At 52.9% G+C, this 25,849-nt stretch overlaps 2 protein-coding genes across 2 annotated transcripts in view; both read right to left on the bottom strand.

Moving 5' to 3' along the window:
- The window catches only part of NFAT5 (nuclear factor of activated T cells 5), a 65,938-nt gene extending 59,692 nt beyond the window's left edge, over positions 1-6,246 (bottom strand). The window contains exon 1 of the mRNA XM_086620917.1: positions 6,151-6,246. Within this exon, the coding sequence (XP_086477043.1) occupies positions 6,151-6,223 (73 nt within the window). The 5' untranslated portion in view covers positions 6,224-6,246. The remainder of the gene's footprint in view (positions 1-6,150) is intronic.
- Positions 6,247-10,951: 4,705 nt separating this feature from the next.
- Positions 10,952-23,723, bottom strand: CYB5B (cytochrome b5 type B). The gene is made up of 5 exons (XM_086620825.1): positions 23,586-23,723; positions 15,120-15,248; positions 14,553-14,579; positions 12,648-12,679; positions 10,952-11,658 (listed from the first exon to the last, which is right to left on the bottom strand). Exons 1-5 carry the CDS (start codon positions 23,721-23,723, stop codon positions 11,568-11,570), a joined length of 417 nt encoding a protein of 138 aa, XP_086476951.1. The 3' UTR covers positions 10,952-11,567.
- Between the last annotated feature and the right edge of the window lie 2,126 nt (positions 23,724-25,849).

Genomic DNA, 25,849 nt, shown 5'->3' with positions numbered 1-25,849 from the left:
AATAAAAAATTCTACTTCTTGACTATACTGAACAGCAGTATCCTATAGATTCCCCTTCTGAGCAGCTATAAAGGATTTCAAACATGCAGATCCTGAACTAACTGGAAGCACAAACACTCTTGACTCCCAACACTTTCATATTCTAAAGATTCTCAGATCTCTATTACAGCAAGTGTCAAAACTGCACAAAGAACTTTCCAGAACAAAAAAGATGTCAGGGATGCGAGTGGCATAACCTCGCATCAAAGAAGAATGCGATGAGCTGAAAAAAGAAAGCCTAAGGTGGGTGGAAATTATTGGGAAAGAGTGCCTTCCTCCAAAGCGTATTTGCCATCAGAAACATCCACACAACAACTTAAAAGGGTTTTCCAACCTCTGAGTCCCCAAGGATGCTCCAACATTGCTGAATTAAAAGACAATGGAGTGAAACGTACCCATTGGGCTCTGGAAGTGGAAGATGTCTGAATCCAACTCCATGGGTTCGTGGCCTGCAGGCTTCAGTAGCCCCCTGTCCTCCAGGAGCAGCCCCAGAGCCCGTTTCCCCGCGAAAGGGATCGCCGCACCACTCGCCACGCTCATGCTGAGACCTCCCTAAATCAAATCACATTCAAGCTCCTCATTGCAATATTCAAATTCTTCCACAGGATCGAAATATGTTCTCTCTAATTACGGTTTCTTTGGATATCTAAATTTAAATGGGATAAGAGAACTGGGCAATGTACAGAGATTCTCTAATAGAAAAAAAAAATCTACCACTTTCATAGAACTACATGAAATATCCAAAACAAGTGGAACCAACAGTGAAAAAATCCAACTAGTCTTAGATCTAAAGAAAAAGCTTGCTTAATCCCTCTTAATTTCCCCTACTCCTTGATCCACACCACACACACTCGGATACACACAGGCAGCAAAGAAGAACCTAAGGCAGGAGCACAGTCTCACCCTCTTCCACCCGCAGCTGCAGAGCAGAGATGCTGCAGGGCCCGGTGCGGCTTCCCGAGCTCCAGAAATGGATTCCCTCACCGACCCCCACGGCAGCGGCCCAGGCAGGGAGCCTGGCTTTCCCGGGCCCGGCACAAGGGCGCAGACACGGCAAATGCACAGAAGGCACCATGTGAGGAGCATTTCTCTGCGTGGCAGAGCCAGTGTGGCAGTTCTACCCATCTGCCACCACCTCTGCCACTTAATCCGAGTCCTGGATACCCCGTTTCTTGTCCCACCACCACAACTCGTTCACTTGCACAGTAAACTAGCCCAGGGAGCAGAACAATGTTCGAAAATCCTATCAAAGTACAATATACTCATTCTAGATTGGTTTCCTAATCCCATTCATCTTGCAGCCACAAAAAAACAATTGTGCCGGCACAATTCAGAGCACAGTAGACGGGTGAGAACAGACGGCAGCGAAAAGGGTCTGTTTGAACAGCACTGTCACTGGAATATTCAAATTACAGCGTGAAAAGCTGTGAATTCCAAATCCTCCCCCAGCACCTCACAGAATCATCTTGCAGCAACATATTCCAGAGCTGTGTTTTCAAGCCAATAAGCCAGTAAGATTCAAGGAGAAATGGACGTGTACAAGGCCAACAGAATTTAAGGAACTTGGGTAGAATCCACTTGGGTTGACTGAAGTCACCGTGTCCCGGGGGCAGCTGGAAGAGCTGCAGCAGGCAGATGTGTGCAGCCCGTCCCTGACAACACTCAGCAGTCTGTCCAGCACGGCACCTTCTCCGAGCCACAAAAAGCAGTTTGGTCTTATTTGTATTCATAAAAACCGCTAGTCTAAAGTTCAAAACTAAAATCAGACTTTTACTATTTTTGTAAAGCATCTGTTCCATCCCCCTTTGATAATTCAGTCATTGTCTTAGCTAGAGTTATCCCCTGGATCAGGGAAAGAAAAAAGTTCTGGTAGGGAAAAAAAAACAATCACCAAAACCCACACGTTGTATCGACAATTCTCAGTAAACAAGCAGGTGACCATCATTTAACACTCAAGCATGGAGGAAAATTGAGCTGGGACTGTATGACATTTTCAGGGCAAGGGAGCTATTCGGGAGACTACGAACATTTTTCTTGTTGCTTCCAAGTTCCAGAAAGTCTCACAGTTTTACAGTCACTCAGTTGTGTAAAGCCAAATCAGGAGGTGGGGAGGGTAGGAATAAAAAGTTCTGATCATACTTGCTGCAGAGCAAAAAAAGGCAACTTTTTCAGTACACACACATTGCTTTGCAATTGCTCAAAAGGAATGTATTAGCTGCATTAATCACACACTTAAACGAGCTCAGATTCAGTACCTGTCACTCGAGGAACGGCGTTAATCACGGTCCTCCACCTCTGCCCGTTTGCACTGCACAGCTCACCCCGCTACATCTGGATGCTGCGGACGATACTCGACCACAGAACAACCACCCCCAAGCTTTTCGGTTCATGCTCCAGTGATTTTTCTACTACGTTACTAATTTGGGTGCACGTTTGGGTTGGTTTATTTCAAAAAGGACAGCGTGTTATGTAAAGATGGGAATTGAACCTATTACATTCTAAACATTGTCAGCATTCAAAAATCCATACTTTTTGTTACATCTCCATTATCTTCTTACTAGCAGATACCATCCTGCTGCGATGGTTACAAAGCACACATCTTTTTTAATATTGATTATACATAAAAAGACGGATTTTAGTCCTCAGCACGAGTCAGTTCCTCCGGAGCTGTGGGGATGAGCTTCAGCAACAGGCCTTGGAACCGACACTTTGCATTTCTTTTCTTTTTAACAGTTATAACCAGTCATATTCCAGAGGCCTGCAACCTCGCCACGGTTTCACTACCGTTTTACGCCAATATAAGCTGCCACTGCTGCTCAAAGAAATAGTCCCACCCTTTCCCACTGCTAGTTTTCACATGTCCTCTCCTTGAGTCAGCACAAGCCATTCACGAGGACCCACAGCAAACACGACCAGATACTCACCTGGTCAACCCCCAACACTTCTCTTCCCCTTTTCCTTTACGTTGGGGCAGGGTGAGAAGGAATAAGGGAAAAGCTGAGTTCATTTTAACATGACCAGTTCCCCAGTCCAGTCCACTGCATGGCCACGTAAGCGTCGGCATGAGCAGAGCAGTGAGGAAAAGATAGGGGACAAGCCTGCTTTAACTCAGCAAGTGGGAACTCATCCTGCCTGGAACTGCTCATGAAACCACCTCCACAAGACTAAAAGCTGGAAGATAACATAGTTAGATAGTCTAAGAAAAATATTCTCTTTCCCAAGCTACATGTAAATGAAAAGAAACAACTCAAATTATCAGATCTAGTTTTAAATTAACACCTCTCCCTTTGTCTGTGTTGCCATTTCACCTTAGGTCTGCGGGTTTTCTGAAGTTTTGCTTAACATTTTTAAAGGAATATGAAAACAAAAACCTTAAACAAAATGGCCAGAGATGCCAAAACTTCAACGCCTAGCACAGCGACAGACTGAGGGACTGGGTCTGTCCAGAGAACGGGACAAACTATGCCATAAAAAACTGCACTGGCATAAGCCACATCTTGAACCGCTGGGTTTTCAAATATAACTTCACTTCTAAGAATGAGTAAGTACATTTTAACCGGTGCACTAAGACTCTTCCCCTTTATAGTTTCAACAAACTGAAGTTTATATGTTAGAAAACCCCCGTTACTCCCAAGACCACCCTGATCCTACAGCTCCTCTCACTGCTGTGATCTCTGTATTTCCAAAACACCGACAAACCTCCGAGACCGGTATCGCTAAACCGCAGCCAGTGGGGCGCACACGCAGGAACGCGGCTCGGAGGAAGAGTCACTGGCCCCGACTCGACCTGCGAGCTGGAGCCCCACGGCGGGGTAGCTGCATTTCAGAAAGGAGAGCAGTTAGGAGAAACTACACGCTCCTAACACACCCTCATCACAAATGCATACTTGTGGCTTTCTCACTGGGTTCAGACCTTTCCCTTTATCAGCGTGTGTTCATACTGTGATCTCCGGCATTTGTCCACGGGATAAATTTATTCATATCTATCTAGGAAAAAAAAAAAAAAGCACACTGAAGCGTGTTCTGATTAATCAGATAACCACTAATAGCTTTTCCTAAATCCAGCTAAAAATCGTCCTAACATACCTCACAGCAAAGAGGATCATGTAATTATTCGTTCTGGAAAAGTACATGCATTTCTTCTAGATTTTAATTTAAATTAAACGGCATTTCAACATAACATCTCCTTGATCTTTTATTATGACAAAATATGAAAGCAAACCTTGCTTTAATCTCTTTATAACCATTCACTGCTTTCTACATCCATTATTTTGCACCTTGTTTGGCTCAAGAAGCTCATTGTGGCCACTCCTAAGCACCAAACATCCTTCTCTAGATCTTTTCTAGCTCTGAACTCGCATCATTGTCACTGGAAGAAAAAAAGACACTCTTGATTAAGCAGTTTGAGATCCTTTTCCCACCTGAAACAGACAGTCGACCGTTCCATTAAATACAAAAAAATTGAGAATTCACAGTAAGATTGGCGAGTTCACAAGTTCTGCTCAATTAAGCATGAGTCCTTGAAGAAATTTCGCAACTTACATGGAATCTTTTTATTTTAAATGTTTGACAAATACTTTAACAGCGCACACTTTTCAAATTTCCAGTACAATAAATGATAATTTTGATGGGGCTTTATCACCTGTACTCTTTAATCAGAACTGTCCTGTTTCAAAATACCGTTTTTCTTCTGTTGCCCTCACTAGGGCTGAAACCAATCGGAACAGATACGTGTCAGGTCACAGGAGAGCCCCTGCAGCAACGTCTTTTAAAAAATTTCTAAACTGTTACGCACTGGTGGGAACTCCAAGATCTCTACACAGTGAGACAACGACTTAGAGCTGTTTGAGAGCTTTAAAAATGCGCTTCGATTTGTTACTCTCTTTATTTGTTTTCGCTTCAGCACTAAGGACGCACCATTCGGTTCATGAGCATATTACCATTAGTTCCAAAAATTCTAAAAAAAAAAATTTCCTCTTCCCTGTAACAATATTAAACTCTAATTAGCTGCCTTCACTTCGGGGCAGTAAGACTTTCCATTTCTTTTTCACGCACCCCCAGAATCGCTCCCCTCTCTGTTGTACTGTGGGCAGGCGGGTTCCACAAACCCTTAGTAGTGACTCCCGAGTAACTTACGCAGCACGTAACATCCACCCTAACTCAAACAGCCTCACCGCTGCGCACTTGTCAAAACCAAAATCCAGATGCTGGGAAAACAGGCGTTCGGTTCGTTTACTTTCAGCATTCCCAACATTCCCTCTCGGTCTCACTTCCCACGTCCCAGTGGTGCCGTTTTACCCCCCCGCTCCCTCCCCCAGACCCCAGAGTACCGCGCTACCGCCCGGGGACGCTCCGCACCCGCCGGTAGCGGAACCCACCGCCGTGCCGAACGCCAGCCCTCCGCTCCTCGGGCTCTTGGCCGGTTTCTAACCCCAACCGGAACGTTCCCGTGCTCTCCGAGGCCGCTTGTCCCACCGAAATCCTTTCCCGAAGAACTTAACGAGCATCTTGCGGGCAATCTCAAGCCGCTCGCCTTCCCCGTTACTCCGCGCTGCAGCGCCCGCCCCCGCGGGCAGCGCCGGGCTCGCCCGGGGCTCGGCCCGCATCCCTGCGGGCGCGCCGCCGCACGGCGAGGCGAACGGGGCGGCGAGGGGGGCCGCGGCCGCACTCCCGGCCCGGCACCGGCAGGGAGAAGGGAGGCGGGGGGGGGGGGGGGAGGAAGGAGCCTGGCGGCGCGGCCGCGCAGCCCCCCGCCGCGGCGCCGCTCCCGCGGGGGCCGCCGCCGGGCGCTGGGCGCAGGAACCTGTCGGGACACATTCTTGAGGCCGCCGCGGTCGAGGCAGGAATGCGGCCGGGGGAGCCGGGCTCGGCCCCGGCGCGGGCGGCGGGGCCCCTGGCGGCGCGGTGCCGGCGGCCGAGCATCCCGGCGCGGCGGCCGCAGCGGAGGGGGGGGGGCGGCGCTCCAGGCGGGGGAAGCGCCCGCCGGCCACGGGAGGAGGAAGGGGGTGGGGGGGGCGGCCCGAGGCGCGGGCCCGGCCGTTAGCGGCGGTTAACGGCGCGGGCACGGCGGCCCCCCCGCGGCCCCGCCTCCCGGCCCGGTGCCACACTCACCCTTGGAGTAGAGCGACTTGGGGGACTCGAGGTCGAGGTCGGCGCTGAGCAGAGAGATGAAGTCCGAGGGCATCGCAGCTCCGCGGCCCGGCAGGGGCGAGGGGGGCGGCGGGAGGAGGGGGCCGGGCCGGGAGGGGGGCGCTGCTGCCTCCGCCGCCCCGGGGTGGGGAGGGGAGACACCGGCAGGCGAGAGCGCGGCGCTCCGCGCGTCGGGGCCGCGAATCGGGCCGGGTCGGGCCAGGCCGGGGGCTCCGCTCGCCGTCGGGGCCGGGGCACCGCCACCCGCCGCCGCTGACAGGAACCGGCTGCTGCCAACGGAACGCGCCCGACCGCCCCCTCCGGTACCGCTCTGCGCCTGCGCGGGCGCCGGGGAGGGGGCGCAGACAAGGAACCCCAGCGCCGGCGGCCCGCGCATGCGCGCCGGCGGGCGGGGAGGCGCGGCGACGGAACAGCCTACCGGCGGGGCCCCGCGCGCCTGCGCAGAGCCGCCCGCGGCCGCGCCGCCTGGGCCGCCGCCGCCAGAACCGCACTGCGCATGCGCGAGCGCGGCGGAGGGCGGGGAGCCGCCGGCCGGAACAGCCGCCGCGGTGGCGGGGGGCGCGGAAGCGTCTAGAAGGCGGCGGGGGGGCGGCGGGAGTGTGGGTGCCCGCGGCTCCTTGCGCGGCGAGGGGCGGCTGCGCGGGCCCCGGCGGAAGGGCCGAGCGGGGACGGTGTCCCGCCGGGGCCGCCCTCCCCGGAGCGAACCGGGCAGGCGGCGGGAGCGGCCCCTGCGCCGCCGTGCGCGGGTGCTCGGCGCTGCCGCCGTCGCTTGGCGCGGGAAGGGGCGAGGGGCCCCGCCGTGCCCCGCCGCGCAACGCCCCGTGCGGGGTCCGCGGTCCGAACAAACTCCGGTTTGTGTGTCCCGAATAAAGCAGCAGGTGTTTGTGAGAGCGAAAAACGTGGGGTTAAAACGTCTAGGTTTAAATTTAGATGTAAAATTAGATTTAAAAATTTAGATTTTATTTAGATTTAGATTTTTTTTTTTAATCAGCTGAACCAAAAATGGCATATTCCTTTAGGAAGCGAGTTCCCCAGAGCTGGTTGATCTGGAGAACAGGAGGGCTAAAAAGTTGAGGGGAGGGGGTTTGGGTGCCCTGCGGGCAGGACCCCTTTCCCTGACGGAGAACGTGCAAGAAAGGGAAAGGTTGTCTGTGCAGATTTAAGATAACTTTTTCAAGACAATAAAAATCTGCTCTGGAAACGGGAAGGGGTGGGAGAGCGAGCGGGCTCACCCCATGAGCCGGTGGAGGTGCCAGGCCCGTGCTTAAGCTGTGAAAAATGGAGGAGGAAGGAGCTGCGAACAGCTGGCACATACCGCCGCCTCGGCACAGGGTCCGGTTTCCCCGCCGGGACTGTGGCACCAAAGGGTTGGCTCCCGTCCCTCCTGCGGCCGGCTGCTGTGCCAGTCCGCTCCCGGATCCTGGCAAAATCGCTCTCCAAAAACACTCAGCATCTTCCCGAAACTTGCCGTACCCCACCGGCCGGGGCAGCGCTGCTGGGAGGGTTTTTGGAGGTGCCATGAACACTGTCCACCACCAGCTGCCCACCTGCGGGTCGGTCACCACAGGGCAGCCTCCTGCCCGCTGCCTTCCCCAGACATCTGACTGCACCCCTGCGCTTGCGGCACTGTTGGACCACTGGGACTCCGTTCCGCAGCGGGCACCAAGACGGTGCCCGTGGAGTCGGTTTGGCGTGGCACACGCACAGTGTCCCGGTTCACAGCCCTGTGGAGGAATGATGGCAACCGCGTGGTACACGTTCGGTTTCATTTGAAGTCGGGTATCTCTTTCATCCCAGACACGCTGCTTTAATCCCCCGGCGCGGTGCTGGCTGTCCCTCTCCTCTGCCTGCCTTCGTTGTCATTCGTGGCATTCTGAGAGGGCACGGCGATGAGAGCCCGTCACTGTAACTCGGTGTTACTGGAAGCTGCCGTGGAAAGAGGTAGTTGTGCCCTAATGCCCCTCCCCGTGCCTGGCACTAGAGCCCCTCCAGCCCGGCGGTGAGCAGCGTCAGCAAAGCGGTCTGCCTGAAGCTAACACCTTTGTTTGGTGAGGTTCCGTTGGGATCCATCCTGCTCAGCACTGGTGCCAGCACAGGGCAGGTTGTGCAGTGGAGAGGAGAGACTTGACTGGGGGCAGCCCACCCACGCTTAGCTCGGCTCGACTTGGCTCAGCTCGGCTCAGTTAAGCTCAGCTTGGCTCAGCTCGGCTCAGCTCAGCTCAGTTCAGCTCAGCTTTGCGTGGCTCAGCTCGGCTCAGGTTGGCTCAGCTCAGCTCGGCTCAGCTCAGCTCGGTGAGACTGCAGGACCACAGCCCACTCACAGCTCCTGGGGTGGGAGCCCCATCTGCATCTGTTCTTCTTCAGGCAGTTTTCCCTGGAGCATGGGCTGGTGCCTGCTGCTCGGTGGGCAGAGAGGGAACCTCGTCCGGCTCCAGTTGGGCAGCTGGAGGGACCGAGGAGCGGCATCGCGCGGCCGAGACGGCACCTCGATGGGTCTGTTCTCACCGGCACGTCTGGGAAACGTGGCGGCACGTTCCGCACACGTCTTGGCTTTGCAATTATAATACCTGGAACAAATGTAACTAAAATACACAAAAATCATAACCAATTAACGGCCAGACTCTACGATGGGAGACGTCCCATTAGAAGTTACGTCTTCTGTGTAATTAAGGTATTTTCTCTTTGTGTAACGAAGCTCCTCTCGCTGCAGAAGCAGTTGGATAGCAGCGGGTGTGAGGGGGAAGGAGTCTAAACCGGATCGTGGGGATAAATTAGCAGGTGCCTGCGTAATATCGCTAACCCCATTTGCAATTTCGAAGCCTCCGTAGGTGTTTTATTTTCTAACTGTGTCAGAAAGACTGTCAGAAAATAATTAGGCTCTGTCAACAGCTCCCCTATTCCCGCGTTACAGCTTCCTGACTCATTAGAGCTGCTGAGGTCGGCAGGAAACTTGTTTTATAGTAATTTCTGTTAGCGGTGTCCCTGGAGGAGAGACAACACCGAGCATGTGACACCGGCGATAACGTCACCCTCGTGCCGGAGGCACGGGGCGGCTGGGAGCCATCGGGGATGCCACACACTATTACGGATCCCCATGCTGGAGCCGGGGACGGGACGGCTGCGGATCCCGAGCTGCGCACTGGGCTCGATCTTAAGGACTAAGAAGTGGTTTGGCTGGTTCGTAAGGGTTTGGAAAAGAGAAAAAGGGGCCATTAAAGAAATGGGTCTTCCCGTTCCATCCCGGGAACGAAGCCACAGCAGCATCCCCATCGCTGCCTTTGAGAGCGGCAACGGTGGTGCGTGACCCCAAGTTGGCACTTGGTTTTGCTGCGTGCCGCAGGGCGAGTGTCCGCTGAGCGCATCCCGGTGCCGGAGTTTGTTCCCTATAGCTCTCTGTCCATTATTTTCCCCACCCCGTTAAGTACTGAGATTAGGCAAAACCCAATATTCCAGTTGTAACAATCCTGTTACTATAGTGTTATATAATCCTGTGTCATCGATGCTGTTGGAAGGTATTTTTAAAGCTGCGGTGTTTCCCCTTTTGTCTTTATATTTAATTGCAGAAAATATCTTTTCCGATTTCCTCGGCATAGCTCAACAACTTTTTTCCTCTCTAAACCGGGAACACACTCAGACCTCCCACCCATCCGACGAACGGTTCCGTTCTGCTTTGTCAAGGACTGCGGGCTCACGGAGAGGCAGAAGCGACGGGCACGGTTCCACCGGCGTTCCCCAGGCAGCCGCGGTTCGGTTACGTTAACCATGGAAGCTGCCCCCATGCTCATGTTTGCAGTTCGTCACTCCCCTCTCCCGAAGCACCCAACGGACGCAGAGCACCCGCGCCCCGCTCTCGTTTCACCCAGAGCTTCCTCGCAGGGTGAGGCTGAGACAGCGCCTGCATTGCGCAGGGACCCACTGGGAGAGGTTCCATGTAAGGACAAAGACTTGGAATTGTCTTTTTTAATCCTCAGATAAAACAGGCGGCCGAGCCCTGTTAATGCCTCCTTTGTTGTCCGAGCAGTTTCACACCCGTGAGACCCATCACGCAGCGAAGAAGAAAGGAATGAGGGGAACCAGGCTGGCCCCTACCCTCGCTGGGCAGGGGAGATCCCAGCTCAGGCCAGTCTGCCTCCGTCACCCACGTGCCGTCCTTCAAACCAGCCCCAGCTCCGGTGGACAGAGAGCTGCAGGAAGGATCTGCAGGACGACAGACCAGTAAAGCCCATACCTGTGCTGGGCACGCTGGCAGGCGCTGTCCTAAGCTCGTAATTAATGGAGAAGCGGGAAGACTTGGATGTGGCTTGTGTAAGTGCATCTCGAGCACCTCGAGACCTTCGAGGGAGCCGGCGCGTGTGCAGAAATGGGAGAGCTGCTTGGCAGGGGCTGCTCGGCACAGCTGGCTACATGATACACAAAACCAGAAGAGAAATATCCTCCTCTGTTCCAAGACAAAACCAGCATCACATCACCCACAAACCCCACACGGATTTCTTTTCCCTTTTCATTTAGGGAGAAGAGACCAGATTTATTTGGGTTTTTTTCCCCCCATCTGGTGCACATTCCCGGTAAGTGAGGAGGAGTTTTGTTTCCAATACATGTGTTGGATCAAGACCTCAGGGAGAAAGAAAGATCTGCATTTTGAAAGCCACATGTCCTGGCACTGCCGCAGGCAGCACGAAAATCACCCGAACAAACCAGATTCAAGGTATAAATTTTTTCCCAGAACACACATTTTAAAGGGACAAGATGAACAGAATCGCTTTTAAAATTCTTGTATTTGTTTAACCGTTAAAAACAGACACGTACAGAAAGAGGTAGCAAAGCTAACAATTTCCTGCTGCTCCAATTAGTGTTGCCTGCATGCACTGGGAAAGTTACTGCGGAACCGAAGCTCCGGACGTCTTTTCTGGAAAGGACTGTAGACAACTCGCAGTTTATTTCTGACAACGCTACGTGAAGGACTGAGGCAAATCCACCAGCTCACGAGCAGCTGCTTCACGTCGTCTGGCTTAACGAAAAGGCATTGAGAGAAAAAGGTCGTCTGTGGTTTGCTTCAGAGAGCAAGAGGGAGGGCGAGAGCGAGTGCACGGGCACGCACACGTGAGGGAGACCACACACACACACACACACACGTGAGAACACCGGGAAGCTGCACTTGCCCTGCCAGCACAAGAGGAAATACGACAGGTCCGTGGGTCCCAGAGTTAGGAGAGAGGGAGCCTGGTATTAGCTTGGTCCCATGGATATCGACACCACTTGACAGACTCAAAGCTAAAAGCAAGGCAGGAAAGGGTAAGGGAAGCAGAACTCCACGTGTTGTGTGCACGCGCTCTCCTCGCTCCCTCTTTCAGGCTTTCGGAGGTCCCAGCAAGGCCAGTTCAAGAGGTTCTCCCATCCAACATGTAATAGCGGTACATTAAACCTATGACCAGTGCTCCGAAGATGGGGATTAGCCATGTTGACCAGAAACTGTAGAGACAAAAAACAAAACAACAAACACAAAACATAAACCAGAAGAAAGTATCAAGTTAATAATCCATACAAGACGCTCATCACTTCATCCAGGGAACTCCGGGGACCTGTCTCCCACCAGCTCCCAGACCAACGCCCGGGCTGTGGCTCCCAGCGCCGGGCAGCTCGAGCAGTCCCCGTGCCCAGAGCTCTGCCCGGCCCCTGCGAGCGGCCCCTGCGCCCGCGAGCGTGGCTCAGTGGCTCATAAAACAGCAGCTGAATTGCTCAAGTTTCCAGCCCAGCACATCCAGAAACCATTTGGGTTTTTTGCTGTTGGTTGGTGGGGTTTTATTTTTTCCTTAAATAAGTCAGACTGTAATTTGCGCTAAACAAACAGCTGAGTTGCCTCAAGGATGGAAATTGCTGCAGCCATCCCACAATAAGTCTTCCTCACTCATACACCAGCGGCCACAGGCTCACCTTCAGCAGCCTCCTCAGCCAAAAATTCTGCATCAGCTACGAAAGACTGGGGCCCTGTTCCGGCTGTGAGCACTCCTGGATTTTCAGCTAACAGAGGGGGTGGTCACGGTGAAGATCCTCCAGAAAAAACGTGCATCACCGTGTCACATCCCCCCATGGCCTGCAGCCAGCAGCCAGCACCCAGACAATCGCTGCAGTGCAAAGGGACGGCAGCCTCGTCGTGCCACGCCAGCACACGGGCCAGAGAACCCAAGCTGCAAACACCAGGACGCCTGCTCTGCCCGGCGCGGCGCCGGGGACGCGGCACCACCGGCTGCGTCTCCGCGTCCAACACGGGAGGTGCATGCCTGGCAGCCAAGTCGGAGCGCTGCAGTTTGGGATCTCATTTGGCCCCTCTGCTTGCTGGAGGGACAGGGCAGGAACATCCCCAGGGCTTTTCTCCGGCCCGACGGAGTCAATACGTAGTTCTGCAAACCGAGAGTCCCAACCCCGCAATTTCTTACTCGTATTTTAAGAGGATACCACACCTTGCTTGGCCTGAGGATGTCACACTTGGATCCTGAAGGAGGAGAGAGGGAGTTAGCAAGGGAAAAAGAAGGAATATCCAACGTGCTAATCAGACTACAAGACTGAACATGCGATTACAAATACGGAGGAAAAATAACTCTCCTCTCCCCAGCACCCTCTGCCACAAGCGCGGATGTTTCTGGGGATGTTTGCCCTCGTCCTCACCCCCACATTCCTTCCATCAATCCAATCACCCCCACCAAGTCCTCAACTTTGGACAGGAACGTGCCCCCCTCTCAGAAGAAGGGTTCGCTCACGGCCTCGGGAAGCAGTCCGTTCGTCTGACGCGCTGCGGATGGGCACGGGCACCCCGGCACGGACAGCCCTCTCACCACCACTCCTCTCCACACCCCTGCCCACGGCCCGTTTGCTATCCTGACCGCTGGAGCACGCCGCCACGGTGCTCCCTGCAACTCTCCCCTTGCACACAGCTCGGTTCCAAACCTTTACACTTCTCCTTTCACAAAACTCCGAGAATTTAAATACTTTTCCCCGTCAGCTGAAATTCTCATTTAGGCTTTCGCCGGCTCTGCACCCTCTTCCTCAGTGGCTGTTGCTCTCAGTTTAACCAATACCTACCAGGCAAAAATCACCTTTCCTGCCCATCCTAACCGGAATTCTCTCCCTTTCCCGAGAGCCCCAGTGCTTGCTTTCCTGTCCTAACACTGAACGCCCCTTCAGCAGGTGGCAAACATGGACGCTGATCTGTGGGGCATCACCGGAGCACACAGGTGCAACTTTGGGGGGTGTGTGGTTCCCCCCTGTTTATTTTCACATTGCTGACTTTTGTCTCTTGCTCCTGTTTTTAAATTCTCCTCGGGCCTGCTTTTAAAACAGATGTTGTGCACCGGAGAGTTACGTTAACTCTACGTAACTCACTGGACTTTCTCTTCAGAAGAGAAAAATATTTGAAAAAAACATTTAACTCATATCCAAGGCAGCTACCCAGATTGCTACTTATTTCTATGCACATTTTGGGCAAGTGATGCTGTTTATGAAATGGAGCTGAGCCCAACAATAAATTTTAAGGTGAACACATGCATAATCACGCGGCCCCACGTCACAGCCGTGCGTAGGCTTGGCCCAGCCAGAGCTGCCCTTGCCATGGCTGGCTACGGCAAGCGAGCGCTCCCGAGGGCGTCAGCTGCCACCCTCTCTGCTGGCAGTTTCCTTCTCCATTCCTGCCACTCTGCAAGGGGCCCTGCTTTGAGCAACATCTGGAAAATGGAAGCGTTGTTGCAGGCAGAGCTGTGCCTGCTCCGAGCCTTCAAGCCAAGCGAGAAGAGAAGCCAGCTGCAAGGCACGTGTTTACCCCTCGGATGGGATTCGATTTATGACCATCTCCCTCTCCCCATCCATTTCCAAGGCGTTTTTGCAACACTGTGCCCTGTTCTAATCCAGGAGTACCCGGGTTTTAAGCAACACCAATGATTACTAGGGCAGTTAACAGGGAATTCTTGTTCCACAGCCAGCCCCACCGTGGCTGTGCCTGTCTCCTGGCTGGAACGTAACGACACCAACAGTTCAGTGGTCAGGGCATGGCGAGTAATGCGAAAAACGGTCTGTGGCTCAAGGTGTGGAAATAACACTGCTGATGTCAGGGGAGAGAGGGCCCAAAAACCCACTTCCAATTTCACACTGAGGTGACTGCTGAGCTTCAGAACAAAAACAAAGGTATAATTTGCTTGGAAGACTTATTCATTACTGTAGTTTGGGTAAACATAAAGCCACAAGCTCCACAGGGAATGAAAAGAAAAAAAAAAAAAGAAAAAAAAAAGTGTGTGGCAACTTTGTTCATTGTTTGAGCATATCACCATTTCCACAGCATTACATTAAAATGGAAAGGTAAAACACTAAGAGCTTACCTTAGAACCTTCCTTTTTACGATCACGCTGTCAAGGGGAAAAAAAGAAGAAGAAAAAAAAAGATAAGCATTGGCTTCAAGAGAAACCTGCAGTCTTTATGAGGGAATTGTTCGGTACACAGCCTTCATCACAGGGGTAACTGCCTGGACTCAGTTTTCAAAGGAGTCATTGCTTCAGCACCCAAAGGCACCGTCTCCGTAGCAGGCAGGAAGCTGGTGTTTGTGCCCCTGGGACCTCTCACCCTCCTGGACTATAAACTACAAAGCAAGGGGAAGTTACAGTACCACCAGCTAAGGAGGGAACTGATGAGCTTCGCTTCTTTTGAGTACCAGTGATATAAATGTAGTGAGAAATCTGTTCTGAATGGTGGAAAGAGAAGACTCATTTAGTTTTTGGGTTTTTTTGAAATCCTGGACAACCCAGAGACTGCATAAAACCTGTAACTACTTACTTATTTCGCAAAAGGCATCTCGGTGTATGTTTACTGGGCTACACAGAGGAGAGTAACACTTTTACACAGTCCCATCCTGTGTCTGAAAGGGGCTCTCGCAGCCAGCTGGTCCTTACCGGGTGGATCTCCCCTATGTAGTACTGCTTGAGCATTTCCCTGGCATCTGTGGAATGCCCAACATCTTCGAAGCTCTCTGTGGCATCTCTACCAGCTTGTTCGAGCAAAACTTCTTCTCCACCTGGATGCTGGAAGAGAAGATTTCAGGTGAGCAAAGGGCTAGATGCAAAAAAAAGATACCAAGTGTCTCAGCAGCCTTCTTCCTAAACCTTTCCCTTCATCACAGATGCCTCAAACCAACATCATCAACAAGATCTACCAGAGATTTGATTGTCCAGCCTCTCCTTCAAGAGCTGACAGAGAATGCTGTGTGCTGCACAGCCTGGGCAATTCCACGCGTGAAATAAAAGAGTCAAACCCCCAGGTCACACAGGGCAGCACAGCTTTGTCCCCCTCAGCCAACCCATCCCGTCCGTGATTCCCTAACGGACTTGGGCAGGAGAATAATACAAAAGAAAAGATATCCTCGTGTAGCTTTTCATGGGCTTCACTGCAAAACTCAGAGTCCCCTGCTTGCAGAGGAGCCTCTCCTGTGTGATTTCCTTGAGAACTTCCCCACGCCAACTCGACAGTGAAGCAGAAGACAACACTGCCTTTACAGACACCAGTGGAGGAAAGGATATTCTGCTTCTTCAGGCACGACAAAAACCATAGTATTTGGCTGACAGCCTCTCTCTGCAACAGCTGTGCAGCGAGGAACGGAGAACACCAGAGGAGAAACACATCATGTTTTCTAGTGGCATAAGAAGCTATGACTCTCATGTAGCCCCAACGCTGAACTTGGTCCAGTGAACAACCACTCAATGACCAGGGGAGAGAAGAAAAAAAAAAAAGTGTCCAAAAAAATTGTACTGTTTGACATCATCTACCGATTTCAGCGATTCAGGTGGTACAACAAAAGTACCAAATGCACAGGATGCCCCACGACACCAGTACTTCTGCTGGTGGCGGCAGTCAGTCTCGGACAACCGTTGGACCACGCGGTACGAACTGACAAAAAACCCTGGTGCAATCCCGTGTTCCTTGATGGCCCAGGCTCTCCTCCAGCACTGCCAATACCGTAATTCCAGGAACGGACTGGCAATGGAAAGCACACCAGCAAAGCAGGATCTCTTCACAGTGTGAGTGTGAACAACCAGTTCATTTAAACTGTCAGCTAATCCAGTTAAACCAGTAAAGTGGCCCCACTCCGGGGTGCATGCGCAGGGACTAACGCCGTGTTCTGGAGCAGCAGGCAAGCAGCACCAAACACACTGAGGCTTGTTCACTGCTGCCTGAAGTGCCCTTAGCAGCAACACGCCTGGAACTGGAGAAGAGATGTTAAACCAAGTTTCAGATCAAAGGACTAACACACCTGTTTTTTTCTCTGCAATATTCTTTTCCTTCCCACAGACACAGAACAGTTGTCACGGCCCCTCTTCCTTCAGCTCGTCTGATTTTGCTGCCAAAAGCCTAAATATTCCCGCTTGGCTATCCCACTTCATACCAAACATACTCAGCACGGACACAAAAACAGGTCCAGTTGTTTACTCCAGTGAGTCGCTGCAGCCTGCTCCGCAATCCTCGTGTCAGAGCTCTTTATTCTGAATAAATCCCTTTATTGTCCAGGTATGGAACAGAATCAATGTGGAGCGTTCTCAGCAGCCGCAGAGGGCAAAGTCTGCCGTCTCAGGACGCGGTTTGGTCCCAGGCAGTCATTGCACTGCCTTAGCTGCAAAGCCATTTATCCCACACCAACCCTGGAAGCGATCATCTGCCGGGGTAGCTGCGAATGAGCTCCCTGCAGAGCTGGATGCGTGTCTCCCTGTACACCAGGGCCTTAACAGGAACACAGGCTGCAGCAAGACCACCCTTCTGACCATTTCCGTGCCCCTCAGGTCACGCTCTATGTGGCAGGAGTCTGTACATGTTCTGATTAATACACACAAACTGCCCCATTTTCGGCTATTTTGTAAGCGTGCTTGCAAAGATCCACAGACATGAGGGGATGTAAAGCTGGTCGTTTACTTGAAGCCTTCTAGAAGATCCCCTTAGGGATGTCTCACCAGAAATCCCTTTTCAGATGGAAAAATAGCACAACTGAATTTTAAGAAGATAACCTTGCTTTCCTAATCATCCACCCTGAAAGGGCAGGAAAAAACCCTGCAGTAACAGGGAACGTGCAGCAGATATTGGCTTCCAGTGGCATCCAGTCTTTGCACATACAAGAGACAGGACGAATGGTAAAGTTTACTCCTCGTTGCATCTTTGGGTCTGAAGCCTTTCTGTGCACTTGCTAAATCCACAAGGAAGAAAAATAATTATTTATTCATGCACATCTGTCCTTCACCATAAACACCAAGCCAAAAGAAAAAAAAAACAAAACACTTTGAAACATTTTGGCATATCGTGTTTCTGAAAGGACTCCCTAGTCCAGACACCCACAACTGCAGCCAGACAATTCTTACCTTGTCATACCCAGCAAACGTTAACACCAGGCTATTTACACAGGAAGTCACTTACTCTGCCACAAAACTTCCCAAAGCTACAGCTCTTGCAGGAAAACATGAAAACAGAAAGTTTTGCAAACTGTGAAAAACAAAACAAAACAAAAGGTACTTCCAGAGAAAATAATGGTTGAAAAAGTCTGTTTCTGAAAAGACACAGACAAAAGCAAACAAGAACAGGAGAGGTGGGCCCCAGTGCCAGTCCTCAGAAGTTTTGCTCAACAGTAGTAGGACTTGGACCTCCTCATCACGGGAGCCCTCAGCACACCCAACAAGTAAAGTGAACGTTGACAGCAACATTAATGGTCCTGAAGTTACCGGTTCTGGAAGGAGATGACCAACGCCACTGAGCAGAGAAAACAGGGAGAACCCTGTCACTTGGAAGGGAAAGCAGAAGAGCCATGACCAGTGGCTGAAAGAGGCTCACATAAGGCACTGGTCAGAGCCCCCAGCCTAGGCAGGGCAGGAGGGAGGGAGGCCAGCCACAGTCAGGAGACTTAGGAGAGAAAACCCAAGGCTTCCTCGTGCTCAGCAACACTCACGGCTACAGCAGGTGCTCTCAAAAGCATCACTTCGTGTGATCTTCGAATCAAGGTCTCCAAACTGCACCCAAAGCACCAGAAGCAGGGAGCTGTACAACCTCACGTTCGCTCCAAGCTCACTTTCAACGTCACTGATGCTCTCAGGTGGCAAAGAAAGTTTACCCTTGATGACCCACTCCCTAATCAGCAGCTCATATAGTCCATCCTCCTGTGGCCAGCCAGCAAGGCTGCATTTGTTCATGAAGTTGTGGCTGCCCCATCCCTGGAAGTGTTCCAGGCCAGGTTGGATGAGGCTTTGAGCAACCTGGTGTAGTGGAGGGTGTCCCTGCCCATGGCAGGGGGGTTGGCACTGGATGGTCTTTGAGGTCCCTTCCAACCCAAACCATTCTGTGATTTATTCATAAGGCCTCAGGAGATGCTCTGTCCGTGTAGCCTTTAGAAGGGGCATGGAGCGAGCAAGAAGCAGCAGCAAGTCAGAAGCCCAGACATGCTGCAAGAGCTTCTGAGAGGGCAACACAGGAACTCCCTGCAGCAGGCGAGGGCCTGGAGTCACCTTTCCACAAACTCCGAGCGCTGCCTGCGTGCGTCTGGCTGGCAGCTGCTGGCACAGACCCCTGTCAACTACAAAGGAGCTCAGGAGCAACACTAAGCTCCACAGCTGGATCAGGTGGGACACATGAGCATCAGGCTGAGGGGGGATGCGAAAGCTTTCATTCCTAGCCCCAGTATTACGGAAAAAAGCCAGGGAAGGGAAGAGCATTACTGGGCAACGATAATGGGCCAATACTATGACAGCCAGAAAACAAGGAGAAGCAGCCACCGAGACAGACGGCGTTTGATGCATGTTGTTCAAAGGGTGGATCAGTTTAAACCTGGAATTTACTTTGTTATCCGCTGTGTAACAGGAGCAACAACTAAGACATTTGTCACACGGCAAAAATCTACTGAATTATAAGAACACGTCAGCCTACAGAGCTTGTTTCAAGATGTGGAACAGGTTTCCCTGAAAACACCTCTGCAAAGCTGGAGCAAGTCAGCACGAGCAAAAATAAATCGGACATTCCTTCTTCTCCCTCACAGAGCTCTGGTTTCAGACACCCCAGAGTGCGCGGGAATTAAATGCAGAAAGACAAAAAAGGTATTCAGTGCTGGTTTCTTACTGCTGCTGCAGTGAGGAGGTACTAATCTGAAAACTTGCTGCTTCTCTGGCGTAAGCAGCCACCTGGTACCTCCCTCTTTTTTACTTCATCTCAGCTGTAAGGCTCTTAACCACCAGCTCTCCCAAGCACAGACCCTACCTCAGCTCTACAGTTGCCTGGAAAGTGCGTAACTTCTGTTAGAACCACACAATTTTTAAGAGGAAGCTGTCAGTTGTAGAGGATTTCCTTCTTTTGAAACACAGTTTGAAGCACTTTATGCTTGAAAGCACCTGACCAATTTGGGTCAGAGTTGCCACAGCCCAGGAGGATCATTCCACCTGGAAACTGGTTCAAATAAACATCTACTCGCACTTACCACGGGTGTGAGACGCACCAGCGCGTGCCAGGGCACGGAGCTGGGGCGGCTGCTGTGGACTTAGATAAGAGCAAAGGGTACGCTGAAGAATCGCCCATCTCCAAACTCTTCTAGTCGTGTGTGAGACGGAGATAAAACGTGTCCCTTTATCACAAGTATGCTTGTGAAAATGAGTCTGTTACAGATTGCGCACAAGTTAAAAGCCACAGATTTTAATACCAGGGTGGTGAGGGCACAAGTGTGAGCAGTACCAGACCTCAGAGAACCTGCCAGGGAGGCACCTCTGCCTTCCTCCACTTCCTCACTCCTCATTCACACCCACCTGAGCAGCCAGTCCTTCTTCACAGTCCACACTTGCTTTTCTAGACTACTGCAGTCAGGAGTAACAACATCTATTCTGGTGGTCCAGCTCCCAAGATTTGGGATAAGATTATCCTATCACCGTGAGGCCATCTCAGATTTCAAATAATTACACTTCATTTCAGCTACCTACAGGCTTTCTGGAGCACAAGAAACTGCAGCCTCTCCGAAACACCTACGAAATTTCAGCAGCTCTTTGCCCATCTCCTGCATTTTGGTCACATTCTTGTAATTCAGCAGACTTTTGCCGAGTGACAAGTGTCTTAATTGCTGCTCCTGTTACACAGCGGATAACAAAGTAAATTCCAGGTTTAAACTGATGCACCCTTCGAACAACATGCAGGTTTTGAGCTGGCTACCTAACGGCTGACCCGCTGTACCTAGTTTGCAGGAATCGTGAAGGGAAATTCGACAATCTTTCAGCAGTGAGGCTTCCTGGGGATTGCACAATCACTCCGAGGTGACGCTCCAGTGGAATTCAGCAATCCTGTTCAAACAATCTCTGACCAAAGGCCAAAAAGGCAACGCTTAGACCCCGCTTCAGTGACTACACGGGATCAGGGGGAACATCACCCAAGTGACTCGGAGCTCTGCAGCAGAACAGCTGATCAGACAACTGTGACTTTTAAACACACGACAAACGCTCCTGGCTCCCATCAGCTGCACGTTGTTCTGCTGCCATCGACTGACTGCAGCGGGGTGACAGATACAGACTGTACTTTTGCCAGTAAATTTGGCCTTGATCTACACGTCCGAGTTTCACTGCGTCAGCGAGGGGTGTACGGAGCAGCGTTGTGTCAGCCACGCCAGCACACTTACAACAGTCGCCTTGCTCTTCCTCCTTTCCCTACTCCAAGTGGGTCTTTTTCATGTCAGAAAAACAGAAATGGGATAAAGGGCTTGGAGAGGGCAATGTGAAACACCATCTCAAGGTCGCATTCGGGGCACTGCTAAGCCTGGCTTGCTGGGGGGAGTGAAGCATTTTTCTGGGCTCATTTCTAACGCTGAAGGTGTCCCAGGGAGCACGTCCCAGGTGCCATCTTACACAGAGAACGCTGAGATGAAGACTGTGACCACCTCGCAGTGTCTGACACAGCGTCACTCACACCCAGGTAAACATCCTGAAAACATTTTTCTGACTCTGAAGTCTGACAAGCGATAAGCAGCAGCCATAATTGGAACACGGAGGCAAGTTTAAGACAAGGCACGTGGTTTCTCCAAGTACTGTCCCAGACTGCAGCTGGTTTTGCCTCTTCCTACACCCACAGCATTTTGTTATTTAGAAACCAGCAGTGAATCGCTTTTCTTCATTTTTGCTCGGTCTTCCCCTGAATCTACTTAACCTTCTTGCATCCACAACCACCTTTGGCAAGGGGCTCCACTGATCTGCTCCCTGTTGCATGAAGAAACACCATTTGTTTGTCTGACCCTGGCTCCTGCCAGCTTCTTTGATGTCCCCTGGTTCTGGTACTATACGTTTAGGTGCAGGCAAACATGAAAGACTTCAGAAACTAGTGGGGTCACAAACACTCTTCAAAACGCACCCGCCACCCCGCCTCTTTCATCTGATAGCAGAGGTAGCTGAGCCCACAGCTCTGCGCTCCACTGCACTCCCTCAGCAACTTGACAGATGCCAGACGACAGGTTTGGCCCAGTGCCAGGGAACCCAAACACTGGCGGGGGCCTGCATGGAGGAGGAGGCAGCCAGCTGCTCAGAAAATCCTCACGTACCAGCTGGAAAACTCCTGGTCTTGTGAACTGACCCTGCAACAGGAAGCCGAGTACCTTAATTCTGCTTGTAGCTCACCATTTACACCTTCCTGAGTTAGCCACACTCAACAGGGTTGTCTTCTCCTTCCCAGCCCAACGACAAGCTCTTTACAGAACAGTTGCATCTTGCTGCAGGAGCATGCAAGTAAGCGTGCACTTGGTCCCTCACCTACGCTGGGCCTGCAGCTCTCCTGTAAACCAAAGAGCTGAGCACTAGCTATCATTCCTCACGCCACTGCTGCTCTAGACCAAGCTGCCAGGCTTCCACCAGGCATCTCAGCATCCCACGTACTTTTCTTTCCAGCGTACTGGGCACCTAGTGTCTCCCTCGAGTATCAAACACCCAAGAAAAGCAGCTGCTCAGCAGGCAGCTTTTCAGATCCTGCACCTGACAGGCAGGCAAACAGTGCTGGAGAACCAACAGCAGGCAGTGGTGAGCAGCCAGGGTCCATTCATGGCCCTGTGAAAGCACAACAGTTCATTACAAAAGCTACGAAGAGTGCAGGACTGGCTACCCCAAAGGCCCACGCAAGCCACTGTAGCAAAAGACACTCCCTAATTTGTTCACCGAAATACCTTCTAAGTGCTCCTGAAATAAATGCTGGGGGAGAGACTCGAAGCACAAGTCACATTCTGAATGGAGCATTATGATGCTGAATCCAATGAACAAAACAGATTGTGTCCAACTTCTTTAAAAAATACCAGAAAGCCACACAGAAAGCTCCTGCTTCCAGCTGTCAGGCCACTGCAAAAAAGCTGCCAGGTCATCCTTCTCTCCTCCCACCTGATCAGCCTGGACACCTCACCAGGGCAGCCTGGTCACGGCATGTTATGACTACACAGCAGACATGCTTTAACCATATCACACCTGGAGGAAAATCAGAGTTTAAATCAGACCAGCAAGAAGCAACACGTGCTTTTTCAATGCCGTGCTCTTCTTTCAGAGCTGATAACTCCCGTACATCACCCTGCAGACACTACAAAGAATTTGGTGTTGTTTTCAGCCAGGATAAAAGGCCTTTGAAATTTTGGTACCATTTCTTCCCACTCTGTTTTCAGCTCCAAAAACCAATGAAACCGCTCTCAACCTTCTTAAGAACAGAAGTCAAAAGCATTAGGTTTAGAAGCAATTTTTCTCCCCACATCCAAGAGAACTGGAGATTCCACAGCAGCGGCTGCACCGCTTCCAACCCCGTCGTGCACGGTCACCTCTGGGAAGGCAGCAGCAGCTCACCCGCTCAACCACCACCGCCTTCTCCGCAAGTTCCGCCGCGTGCCTGGAGACATCACGTTTAACCTGATGTGGCCCGACACCGTTTACCCCACAAGACCAGAAGCGAAGCGATGTGGTTTACAGGAGCCGCGCCCCCCGTGCCAGCCACGCCTGGGCAGATTTCCCAGGAAAACAGGAGCTGGCTCAAACAGCAGCACACCCCTCGCACCCCGCGGGCGCTCGCCAACACAACCCGCCCTCGGTCCGCCGTGGCTTCCAGGGGCCTTCGGCAGGCCCGGGGGCTGCTCTGAGCACAGGCGGCCGGGGGGTCTCTGGGCCCCCCCAGCCCGGGGCCAGCGAGCTGCCGCAGGGACGCGGGAGACCCCCCCGGGGCCTACTCGCCCCCTCCCCCTTGCAGCCCCCTCGCCCCGGGATCTCTGCCCGCCTCCCGTCCTCCCTCACCCCCGCCGCCCCCCCGGGCCGCCCCTTCCCTCTCGGCCTCGCCCCCTCCCGCCAGCCCCCCCAGGCCCTGCCCTTCCCCGAGGGGACGGCCCGGCCCCCCGCCCCGCCCGGCCTCACCTCCTCCAGGAAGCGGGTGACATCGTAGACGCGCCCGTGGATGACCAGCCAGGCCTCGCTGCTGCAGTTCCTCTTCCCCACCTCCGCCAGCGTGAAGACGGGCCCGGCCTCCGCCTCCGCGCACTCCCCGGGCTCCATGCTGGCCGCCGGCAGCTTCGCGGAACGACGCGCCTGGCCCACGGCAGCCGCCGTAGCGATGACGAGGGCCCCCGCCCGCCCCCTGGCGCGAACGGCTGAGAGCCCGCCGGCCAATGAGGAGCGAGCGGCACCGGCAGTGGGGCCACTGCTGGCGCCCGCTGCAGCCAATGGGAGGGCGCGGCGCCGCGCGTGGGCCAATGGGGAGCGGCCAGAGCGACAGGGCGGGAAGGCGCCGGGTTTCGCCTCGCCTGGCCCGAGGCGCCATGGCTGCCCCGGCCCCGCGGCTGCCCTCGGCCCCGGCTCCCCCCGGGGCGCCGCTGACAGACAGCGGGGACGTCGAGCGCTGCGCTGCGCCACTCCAGCCGGGCCAGCGAGGGGCCTGCCCGCGGCGATGTCCGCCCTTGGCCTCTGGTGACTCTCCCGTGCGGCCTGTTGGGCGGGTGAAGGGAAGAACTTCTGCGGGAACCGGGATCTGCGGTCGGAAGGGCAGTGCGGAGTGAGCGGTGACAGCCATCCGCAGGGCTGTGGGGACAGGGAGTCCCAGGCGGTGGCTGTTTCGTCAGGAAAGTGCGCGGGATGTGCTGGCAAGAGTCGTTTTCAGGTGCCTTGGTGGAGCGTGGCACTCCTCTGGTGAGCTTCCAGTCCCGCTGCCAGCAGGAACAGCTTCTGCACGGCTCTTGTTTGGTTTGCTGCTTTGTGGCTGTGTATAAACCAGATGGCCGTCTCGCAGACCTTTAAACCGAGCCGGTGCCGTGATGTCCTTGTGCTGCACTCGTACCGGTTTCTGATGGAAAGTGTTCGCGTGCAGATCTGATGCCAGTCACTTGGTAAGCCCTCTCCTCCCTGCCAGCCACGTTGAACAGGTCTAGGGACACAGAGGCTGTTTGGAAGCTCAGGAACCTGAGTAATCTGTAAATCTGATGGTGTTCGTTCATGAACTCGCATTCATGGCTGTGGAATCCTTTTTCTTTACTCGCAATGTAGGTATAATGCTGGACAGTGGACTGTTTTAACATTAGCTGCCAAGCTGGGATCTCTGTGGGAATGAGACATACCTAATGGTACAGTCTGGGAGATTTATCAGCCCGAAGATGTTAGAGTAACTAACCGTGCTGTCTGTCCACATCCGCTTCCGTACAATGACAGGTTAGCTCCCTGAAGATCCCAGGCTCTATGGCAAACAAGTCTTCTAGGTCACTCTCTGGTAAGAAAGAAGGGGATCCTTTGTTACTGGACAGAAAGGAACTGCCCCAGTGGTGCCTGCCAACCATAATCCCATCTAATTACAGTCGTAAGGCACAGCCTTTACAAATGGCTGAAATTCTGGGCTGAGAGCTGGCGTGGCAGCTGCTCTTCATGCACTGGCTTATCCTGGCCTTGTTCTGCTGGTTTTGTACAGGGAAATGGGGACAGAGCTGCAGTCAAAGCATAGTAAGGAAATAAACCCACTGTACCAGGTAAAGCGCAGGGAGAGAAGGCGTTCGAGTCAGATCAGTGTAATTTGTGTGGGATTCAAATCCATCCCCTGCTGTCTGTGCATCCTGTCTTAGGCAGCGAGCTGTAAATCTGGAAACACCACAGCCACAGCTGAACTTTACTGGATGTGTCATGACTTCGTACCTTTTGGTGGTGGCTTTCCTCACCCAGGCTGCTGTTCCCGGTGCCTTTAGACCAGATCCTCACCACTGCAGCAGTGTTTGCCCTTGTGAGAGCATTCACTGCCTCGTGCTCCCAACGAGCTCGGAGTTTTTCCTCAGGATTGGTACTCAGGCTCTGCTGGCGCAGCAAACTGGGGCTGCTGCGTCTCCGGCGGCCCGGGAGGCAGCGCAGCGCGTGGCTGCACGCGCTGCCTTTGCTGCACTGCTCAGTGAACCCTGGGCTGCTGCGTGGCCACCTCCAGATTAACTCCCTGCTCCTTTGTGATGTTTATTGAGACAGCCCTAAAGCTGGAATGTTTCTCTGTCTCGGTGCTCTCACCCATGCTAGCTTTTTTTTTCCACTGAGGCAATCCCTGCATACTGCAAGTTCTCCTTTAAATACACACGCGTTGCCCACCGTTGCCCAACACAGTCTGCAGTGGCTTCTCCCAAGCCACGTGTCGGAACCAGTCCGTGCTTGGGCCACAC

Source organism: Tauraco erythrolophus, chromosome 15 (genome assembly GCF_009769465.1).
Source record: "Tauraco erythrolophus isolate bTauEry1 chromosome 15, bTauEry1.pri, whole genome shotgun sequence".
NCBI classification, from domain to species: domain Eukaryota; kingdom Metazoa; phylum Chordata; class Aves; order Musophagiformes; family Musophagidae; genus Tauraco; species Tauraco erythrolophus.
The sequence above is the reverse complement of the archived record's forward strand: the minus strand, read 5'-3'. Positions and strand labels throughout refer to the sequence as shown.

Excerpts from the sequence above, each read along its gene's own strand:
- CYB5B (XM_086620825.1), bottom strand. The coding sequence starts at position 23,723 with ATGGAGCCCGGGGAGTGCGCGGAGGCGGAGGCCGGGCCCGTCTTCACG. Across the intron at positions 14,580-15,119 it reads ACATAGGGGAGATCCACCCG|CGTGATCGTAAAAAGGAAGG; the intron begins GTAAGGACCAGC and ends TCCCCTTGACAG. Across the intron at positions 11,659-12,647 it reads ACATCCTCAGGCCAAGCAAG|TTTCTGGTCAACATGGCTAA; the intron begins GTGTGGTATCCT and ends TTGTCTCTACAG.